This window comes from Scleropages formosus, chromosome 5, assembly GCF_900964775.1.
Source record: "Scleropages formosus chromosome 5, fSclFor1.1, whole genome shotgun sequence".
Taxonomy (NCBI): Eukaryota; Metazoa; Chordata; class Actinopteri; order Osteoglossiformes; family Osteoglossidae; genus Scleropages; species Scleropages formosus.
This window is the reverse complement of record NC_041810.1, coordinates 20,376,500-20,386,482: the sequence shown is the minus strand read 5'-3', so window position 1 is coordinate 20,386,482 and position 9,983 is coordinate 20,376,500. Positions and strand designations below refer to the sequence as shown.

At 40.8% G+C, this 9,983-nt stretch overlaps 1 protein-coding gene across 1 annotated transcript; it reads right to left on the bottom strand.

Annotated features, from left to right (window-relative positions):
* Positions 1–1,915: 1,915 nt before the first annotated feature.
* Positions 1,916–7,990, bottom strand: rbm17 (RNA binding motif protein 17). The gene is made up of 13 exons (XM_018757955.1): positions 7,879–7,990; positions 6,547–6,690; positions 5,989–6,105; positions 5,616–5,782; positions 5,365–5,474; positions 5,201–5,257; positions 4,922–5,066; positions 4,615–4,766; positions 4,260–4,310; positions 3,422–3,495; positions 3,179–3,277; positions 3,031–3,103; positions 1,916–2,088 (listed from the first exon to the last, which is right to left on the bottom strand). The coding sequence occupies exons 2-13, from the start codon at positions 6,664–6,666 to the stop codon at positions 1,985–1,987; spliced, it is 1,269 nt and encodes a 422-aa protein (XP_018613471.1). The 5' UTR covers positions 6,667–6,690; positions 7,879–7,990; the 3' UTR covers positions 1,916–1,984.
* Between the last annotated feature and the right edge of the window lie 1,993 nt (positions 7,991–9,983).

The following is a 9,983-nucleotide window of genomic DNA, read 5'->3' as shown; positions in this document are numbered from 1 at the left end:
GCAAATAAATTAGACTGTCAATTATGCTAAAAAAAAAAATACAAAACAAGACCACGGTGCGCTAGGTATTATGATTAACAATGATTTACCGCTCCCTTTATAAGCTCTTCACAAAGACCACATTTACCCATTTGTGACACACAAGGCTGTCGCAAGTGACCAATTAAAGACGTCACACAACCATTTTCATTGTACTGGCTAGGAAGCAAACACAAAACCCTACAACCTGCCAGCGCTGTGTATGTATGGGGACGCGCGCACCATTCCAGTAGTATACTACACACATTCCACCGTTCAGTAGAAGATGCACTTACTGGTTCTGTGACCATGTGCATTTGCAGTACTTCACTACTTACCTTTGCTTCTTCGTGCCCCCCACTTTTTTTTTTTTTTTTTTTTTTTTTTTAAATTAAAAAAAGAAAAAAAACCCAAAATACCTTATCGGGGTATTAATGTTTCCTCATTGCAAAACGGGAGCAACGGATTTGAACTGGCTCCATAGTTCTTCATGGGAAGTACCTGTCCTTTCCTGAGAACACACCACCGTGGCAGGGGTGTTCAAATGTATTGGCATTTGTGGTAATTGTAGGGTGAAATGTATGTTTATGTATCTTTCCATATCTGATTTTATTTCTCAAACGAACATCTGCATGTATTCTGTACTTGTCTTAGGCCACTATACATATGCTTTACATTTTAAATATAGGATGGTCCAAAGGGGTGCGGCCATGAACACAAAAGAAGTGAATAAAGGCTTGATGCTGAAGGTGAGTAGTTGTACAACCCCTGTACACAGTGTGTAGTGCTCTGTTGTACATTACCTGTTTGGACCTGTAAATACTGCAAACAACATGCACTTTCCAGAAGAATATTAAGAGTTTCCCTGGCGCTGCACTTCTGTGCCCGCGACTTTGCCTGGAAAGAGAAAGCCCAACGCTCTCTCTCTCTTCAGCAACATCACCCTCACCGAGGAACGCTGGTGTAGTTCCATTTACACAGCAGGGTAACTTTACTGTCTAAGAAGTAAACTCTCCCTACTCAAGACTACTATACATCTCTGGTTGGAGTGTACAGTGTAGAGTAGAAGAGGACAGTTCCTGATTCCAGTGGGGTATTACACAATAGGGAGACTGGAGCTTAACCATGGTATGACTACAGAAGACTGTGGGTGGTCACACACCACCCCTTAATATATGTATGCAGTCTCAGACTTTGACAAAAGACATATTTACCACTACTTGATATAACTGACTATCGTTTGACAAACATCTCAAGATCACTCCTGTAAGACCCCAAAAACCTTTCCAGTAATTTCTTCTATTCACAAGTACAACTGATTAACTCATAAAACAATTTGTGTTTGTCACAAAAGAGGTTTGGGATTCACTGTGGTAGTCAACAGGGTCTTTTTCAATAAATTATTCTTATAATATGAACAATAAATAAATAAATCAATCAAGCACCAGAAGCACACAGGGAGGGCAGAGTCTCTACTTATATTTACATTACCCTAACAGACACTTTAACACTAACCTAACAAAAACACAGTACTACGGCTAATTGTAAAAAGTACAGAACCAGAGAACAACTACGATTACATGGCTCACGGTGTCCAGAACAACAACAACAACTTTAAAAAAGGGGAGGGGGGGAAAAAAAAAAAAAAATCAGCAGTTTTCATAAACATTTTAGGAGTTTCCAGCAAGCAGCCTCCAAAACAATTCAGTTTCTTGGCTTTTCTGTGCAACTACTGTAAAAACATTTTTGGAATGCAGACATTTGTGCTCATTCCATAGAGTTGCACAGAACCACTGTGCTCCCCATATCACACACCATTTCATAAACCTAAAGAATGAAATATTTGTATAGGCAAGCAGAACTACAGCAAAGCAGACACAAACACGCAGACAGAATGAATTAAAAAAAATGTTTATAGCAACACACAGGGAAGAACGGACCGGAATCTTATAACTGTGCCATCCAGTCACACTTGATCCCCCAGGTCCAATATTCGGAACTTATCCAGGTTGTAAAAGCAGGCCTTCACCACTCGTCCGCCGAAATACCGACCATTCAGATCCACAACAGCTGTACGAAGGAATGAGAACGTTAGCCTGAGAACTGACTTTTCCTTCTAAAGCACGTTTTCGCTCTGCAGGTGTGTCAGTGCTTTTCCAACAGCAACAGACCAGGCCTTAAAGGAATATAAAACTGTATCAAAGTCATAACTGAAATGGTAGGTGGCAAAGGAAAACTGATCAACAGTGAGCTGTGCAGAATAGAATTTCTGATGGCTACAGGAGAAAACAGTCACTGACAATCTTAAGAGAAACTGTGGTGTCTAGACATGTTCCTCATTACTGTTACATTTGTTCATCTGGTTGTCATAGCAACAGACGAGGTTTAAATAAACTTTGATATTTCCATGATGTCTCATCAAAAAGTGAAGATTAAAGATGAAAAGAATATGAGCTGATCTTTGTTTTTCATATCTTAGAAACATCACTGAACACCGCAGGTTACATCATTACCGGACAGACTAGTACTACTAACGTCATTATCATTGTTGAAAATCTTCAGCAAGTCAGAATAAAATGATTAATCACTCTGAAAGGCATTTAAGGGCCTAAGATGATATTCCTTGTGGCTGCCATCATTGTGAGCAAAAATGCTAAAGATTATTATTATCATGACAAACTATTTTCTCTGAATGACCCTGGCTGAGCCATGTACTATAGCTGCCAAATCGTAACTGGGAACAGGCGGGGATGATATGATGTATGATGATTATCACCATAGTTTTATATTACTAAAATAGAGAGTACAACAGTGAAAATTTACTTTTTCGAAACACCGAATTTATCAGGAAAAATCGCAATTTCATAATCGTAATATCCGTACTCTGTTAGCTATGCCGTACTGACAAAACTCATGAAACAAATCCAGTCAGTACCAAAAATATGAACCAGTTCCATATTTTAAAAGTCTCAAACAAGTGGTGACATAGTGAATCTACCAGTCCATACTCACCTTTAATGGCAGACTCCACTCTCTCAAACTCCAGGAATATCCGGACAGCCTCGTCATCCAACACCCCCGAGATCTGCCCAAAATGATACTGTCAGGATCCGCCAGTATGCAGACATAGGCACACAGGTACACACATAGCAGTGCTTACCTCAAAGATGACACACTTTGTCACTTTGCCATATTTCTCACATTCCTCCTTAGTCTCAGCCTCCAGGTCCTCATCCACCTCTCCTCTTCCCACCATGTTCTACCGTGAGAGTGAGATTTAGACAAACACAAACACACGCACACTCTCCTCTGGACTTAGCGTGTTGAAGCATGTCCTATTTGTTCTGTGAAATTGGGTTTTATATATATCACAGCTGCATAAAGAATGAGAGGCAGATCTTACCCTCAACAGCACCACCTTGGTGGGACATTTCAGAATTTCTGTCAGTGGGTTGGTTTCTGTCTTTTTTCCCGCATCTACTCAGTGGGGAGTGACACAACAAAGTGAATCTTGATGAAGTTCTCATTATTGTATAATAATGTGTAATTGGTTCTGTGACTCTGATCCTGGTCATGACTATCTGCAGCACTGATCACATTAGGGTTTTACAATTTATTAAACTGTATAAACGGCTATAAACCATACATCTCACGTCTCCTTTGGGCCAACCTGGACTCTTGTTTTCCTATGTGCTCCATAAACTTGCACTATATTACCTGTCACAATCACCTTTGTGCTTCCCAATCTTAGATACATCTAAAACGAACACAGCCTAGAATGGTGGTACTAGACAAACTGTACTTTCATAATTTCGTAACTGCACCTCTTTGTTGATGACAGACATTGTTTACTAAGAGTTCCATGTCTCTTTGGATAAAAGTATATGCTATATGAATTATATAACTGTAAATAAGCTGGAGAAAATTGACGACTTGGAATTTTCAGGTCCAAGTTCCATGCGATAATCAGAGGGTAGAGTGCACGTAATGATGGACACAGTTTGACTTTAAAACTAACCAAACTTGAAATGCAAGATTCTTAAACACTCAAGGTCTTTTAAAACTATGTACTGCTACTAGAATTTCTATTTCAGCTCTAAGTTCTCTGTCAAATCAACATATTAAACATTACAAAATTGTGAACTTGTGCCAGTTCTGGTTATAAACCACACTAATTAATAAACCAGGAGGAGATTGACAAACAGACAGGCTGGTTCAAAACCTACAGTAAAAAGCTTTACCTGCAGCCCCCGTGGTAAAGCCTGGGGTCTCTGGTCCAACTTGATTGCCTCCTGTAGACAGGATAGACAAACACGCAGCCAGATCAAAGCTCAATATCACATACCTACAACAACGAGTCCTATCATGGTCTCAGTCACACCCATATCAGTAGATGCTATAGAATGACTGAGGAGGGAGGGCAATTTGAATCTTAACAAAAAAAAAAAAAAAAAAACTCTGTTAAAGAAGATAAAACTAAATGAACAGAGGGCCAGCTACATATGCACAATAAGGAAAAAGCCTTCAAGACCTTCAAACCAACAACTAGAAAAAAAACTTGTGCCCGTGGCAACAGTGTAAAATGAGGTTCGGTACCCTTCTCAGTCAGGTCTCCCACGATGATCTTGCCACCTCTTTTGCTGGTCTTCTCCACAGACAGGGCAGTGCTCAATCCCTGCTCGTGTTTACCCAGCCCTTGGCCTTCACGGAAGCCATATTTCTGCATGATCTTGTGGGCCACGGTACCACTGTAACAGGAGGACACACCAACAGAGCAAGTGGATCAGTTCAGTGCACAACACATAACCACATTTACATCAAAGGTTTTAACTGATGGATGCAGGAATCTAAACAAGTGTCACAAGATTGGTCTTATTTGAAATTGCTGTATATTGACACTTACCCCATGTTTGCCAGGAAAGAGCTTGTGGGACCAGGGGGGGAGCGAGGGCGGTCTGAATCCTCAAACACAGGCGGAGGGATAGCAGCCTTTGACGAGGGGCCGCGGGGTCGGCCCTCGTCATCATAGGCATACGCAGGGGGTAGCACTGAACGACAAGACATAGTGGTCCTATCATCATGCAGCACTTGTACCGTAGATATTTTTTGCAATCAGTGTCTGCAAAAACTCCTATGAAATCTTTTTATGTGTCACCAACTACACTTCCGCTTCTATGCTTACATTCTCGGTCCTTTTCCACCAATGAAGTGGGTGGGGCAATTGCAGCGCCACCCATAGCTGTGACAGAGAAGTAAAATTCAGTCTCCAGCAAAAGAAAAAAAATTACAAAAAATTTTACTAGAGAAAAATACAGGACCGTAAACCCTGAAGAGATGTGTACTCACTCCTTTTCTTCTTCTCCTTCTCATACTCATCCTCTTCATCAGAATCTCCCTCAGCAGGGAAGCGGGAGAATCCACTGGGAGCCCCACCTTCGTGCCATTCCTTACGCTTCCTGGACATACACAAAAGTCATCTTACGTATATACCAAGCTGTGGATATACCTTACCTGGCTCTCTTGTGTGTGTGTGCACACATCTGTATGAGGACTATGAACACACTGCTCTCTACTATGTATCTTTTGCATGCCCTTACTTCTCTCTCTCCTCTATCTCCATCTGCCTCTCTTGCTCGCGCTGCCGCTGCCTCTCCTCCCGGTGCCTTTTCACCACCTTCTCATACTCGTTGGGGAACATAGGGTCGTACTCATCAGCCAGCGGCATAAGCACATCCCCCATGGGAAACCCGCTGGGCACTGTGTCCTGTGGAGGCAGAGGAGACAATGTGTGAACTCCATGATGCTGTTTCTGCACTTTGTTACACCTTAGTACATAGAACTACAAAATTAACAACAATTTCTTCCTTATTTAACAAACTGAATAATGTCAGCTTTAACAACAATGCTGTTTGATCAGAAGGTGCCGCTCCTGTTATCTTCCATTCTTCCCCAAAATTTTGCTCATCTCACCTTAAGGCCTGCAGCCAGATGGGGGGATGTGTCTGTGACCTGTTTGTCATCACCAGAGCTGCCCCTCTTCAAGTCAATCACTGGGGCAAGAACAGTAGTCTGCTTCGAACGCTGACTCTGAAATTAAATGTTCACATTACGTAAGACGGGAAAAAAAAATCGTCATCTTTTTTGCACAAGCTTTTCACAAGGTTCCAATCAAACTACTATAATTTTTTGGGTTTTTAAGCTCAAATAACATTACAACAAATTTACTAAATTTACAACCAAAAGGTTATAGTAATCTATTATCCTCAGAAATACAGTTAAAAAAATTGCAGTCTCTTTGGAATTATCTGTATTTTGCCATTGACTGTTCCTGAAATACTGGCTGCTGTGTGGTGCTGCTCTGGTTGCAAGCCATGGCCCCATGCAGTACAGCAGTTCCATATTGCAGTTTGGAATAATTCAGTGAAGACAGATTTATCATCAGCTCCCTTCATACACACGGACTGAGAACCATTGATGAAAATCTTCTGAACTCTAGCAGATTTAATGCCCTCAGCAGCACTGGCATACCTTTGCTTGCGTGAGTGCAGCCTTCTTCACCTGCAGCTGAGACTGCAGAAGTTTGAAGTTTTTGGACCAGCCCTCAGTCTTGTCACTGGTCTCAACACCCAAATCATCATAGAGCGACATTGTTGCAAGAATTCAAGAGGATGCCTAAAAAGGAAACGTCACTAAATTATTCTGATGCATTACATTTGGAGCCAAAGCTCTAAGGTTCAATGCCCATCTCTGGCTGTAGGACCATAGAGCAAGGTTCTTACCCTAAATTTAACCAGTAAAATTACTCGGCAGTATAAATTGGTAAATAACAGAAAGCTTATAATAGCTATAACCTTAACATTGTAAGTCGCTTTGAAGAAAAGCATCAACTAAATGGATAAGTGGAATTTACCTTGTGTGTTCATTTCTGCAGCCAGGTCTCTGGGCAATGCGCCTCAGAAAATGACAGTAGCAAACAAACAAGCTGTGCAGTGATGATCATACATGAGAATCTAAAGCTTTGTTATACAGTGTGTACTGACATGTAAACATAAAATCTATAGGGCAGCTGGTAGCACCGTGGACAGCGCTGTGCCTTTGGGTCAGAATGAGATCCCACCTCCAGCTGCAGTACCCTTGAGCACAGTTCTTACCCTGATTTGCTCCAGTGAAAACTACCCTGCTGTATAAATAGGGAAAAATCATTGTGAATACCCGAACATTGTGAGCAACTACAGAGAAAAGCACCAACTAAATTGTTAAAGATAAATTCATCTGATACCCCCCTCCAAAGTGACTTAAAATGTTAAGCTTTTTACTACAAGTTACCCATTTAGTGCTGGATAATTTATTATTATTAATATTTTTACTATTTTAAATTGAGTAACAAGGGTACAACACAGCACAAGAGGTCAGACTTCATCCTGCTCTATTTAATTGAGCTGAGCGAAGCTTCCCCTTTCTAGCTTTAATCACTGCGCCACCTGCTGTTACACTTGCTCTGAAAAAAAGCGCCAAATAAATGCAAAAGTAATAAATTATACATTTACATTGCTAGAATGTAGTCTAATACTACTACTGTTGCAAAACACAGCGACACACACGGTGATGACGGTCTTCTACTAGACTCTGCTCCTCAGTTATTACTATCACTGATAGTATCAGGTAAACTGCTGTAGCCTTGGCTTGGAGAAATTGGAGGGACATACATTTTAAACAGTGTTTTAGTGAAAGAAATAAGAACGGTATCCTAATCCTGCCCAGACGCGCGCCCCGACCTGCTCAAGCGAAATGGAAAGCTAACCACTCCACTCCGCGAATTTATTTAAATACATGGCACCAGCACAAGCGGGGATAACTTACGTAACGTCAAACAAAACCCTCCATGTAATACGATATTGGCTTCCTTGGCGTCTTTCTCTCTGAAAATCCTCGGTACGTGACGCTACTTCGACACGCGAGGCGCCATATTGTCAGCAAGAGAATTACGTCACGCAGCCACGCGCGCTCAGCACGGAGAACGAGAGTGCGCTGGTTTGTGTGCTGCCATCCAATGGTGGATGACTGTAACTGCACCTTTTCTCATTTTGTACGGTCAGGGTTTGTTTGAACCGTTGTACCTTGCCGTGACATGTGTACCGGTGACACCCAAATTCATCTTCTCCCCAGAAGTCCACCTTGTCTGTGAAGAAAGTCACTCTTTTATTGTTCAGCTCACAGCAGCTGTGATTGTGTGTTTTCATGAACACTTAACAGACTTCCCATTTGTTGATTCATCTAATTCAATTGGCACTTTTCTCTAAAGCAATTCATAATGATTTACCCACTTACAGAGCTGGACAATTTTAGGTAAGTACATTACTTAAGGATGCTCCAGCTAGGAGTGTGATTCAAACCCACACCCTTTTGGTCCAATGGTAGTAGCACTACCTGTTAGACTACCAGCTGGTCCTAACACTTCCTAATCTCTCTGACATGTTTCTCTGAAGTGAACAATAACTTCCATTTATGCTTTTTTTTTTTTTTTTTTAAACCACCGGCTCATTTTTACTAGAGCAATTCAGGGTAAGTGCCTTGCTCAGGGGAACTACAGTGGGATTCAAACCTGTGACCTTGAAGCCTAAAGGTAGCTGCTCGAACCATTACATCACCTGCTGGCTCTAGCTCTGACTTGCAGTTGGTTTGAGCACTTGCACCTGTAGGTGAGCAAAGGTTATGAGGAGTGCTGCTAGTATGTACCTATGCGGCTTAATGAGTAAGGTATCTAATTTTAGCTCAGAAGATTGCTGGTTCAAGTCCTTTTCTGGTCATCTAAGTCTTTATCTGAGATGGTTAAATTACTCAACACCCTGCTCTCTCCCCATACTCACCTGGCACAGTGAAACAACTAACCTGCCATGACTCCATGTACTACAAAGTGGCTTCAGTTTACAGCCCATTTCTTTTGTGTATTTATTGTCCTTGTTCTGTGTTGCACCATGATCTCTGGAGAAAAGACATTTCGTTCCACTGTTTACAAGCTATATAGAGGAATGACAATTAAAACAACTTGAACCTGAACTTGCAAAGTGAACAGATGTGAATATTCTCAATAACATATTTTTTACCCATTCTACATTAAAAAAAAAAAATGTATATATGGTACTGTAAGTATATATAATACATATATATGTGAGGGTGAAGCAATATAGTTTTAGGAGGCCCAGCTGTTGTTAATGACTGAAGTTGAATATTGCCTGGGTTGTGGGCTAGTATTTCCCTCTTTAAAAAATAGTTTTTATATTAATCAAAATTATATTTATATCTCAGCCAAATAGGAACTGGAAAATGAGGGGGTAGAAAATACCATAATGTTATGTGCTCAATTTTTATCTCTTGCACAATTTAACAAAATTTTGGGGGGAAAAATTCATTAAAAAAAACACAAACCATACAGTCTGTTATAAAACACATTTGTATTTATTTTTTTAGCAAATGTTTTTAGACAAATGGGCACATCACCAGCAGACAGAAATATACAGATGTGGATGCTTGATTCACAAAGTAAAGTCACTCAGTCCCAAACCAGTGTTTAACTAACATACATTGCAAAAGTAGCTGCGTAGTGAATTAACTCGGAATGATTTTTTTTTTTTTTTTTTTTAAATTTTAAACAGCTAATATATTGAAAGTTTATGGATCAGCTAAGATTTCAGGAGAGAAGTGTCTATGAAAGAGATGTGTTGTGAGACCCAACTTGAATGTTGAGAGGGATTCAGCAGTTATGAGGGACAGATGGGGTCATTTCACCACATTGCAGCCAAAACTGAGAACCTGCAGGCTTTTAATTTCTGGATGTCTTGTGTGTGGGACCTAAACACCCGGAAAGGGAGAAGTGCTGGGGGGCAGGGTGGCACAGCGGCACAGCGAGTATCAGCGATAATCACACAGCGATAATCGTAAAGAGATAATCTGGGCAGTAGAACACA

Bases quoted from the DNA above. Each gene is read 5' to 3' on its own strand.
- rbm17 (XM_018757955.1), bottom strand. From the start codon at position 6,666: ATGTCGCTCTATGATGATTTGGGTGTTGAGACCAGTGACAAGACTGAG. The intron at 5,067-5,200 runs GTAAGCATAGAA...CTTGTCGTTCAG, and splicing joins GGTGGAAAAGGACCGAGAAT to TGCTACCCCCTGCGTATGCC. The intron at 4,767-4,921 runs GTAAGTGTCAAT...CTCCTGTTACAG, and splicing joins TCTTTCCTGGCAAACATGGG to TGGTACCGTGGCCCACAAGA.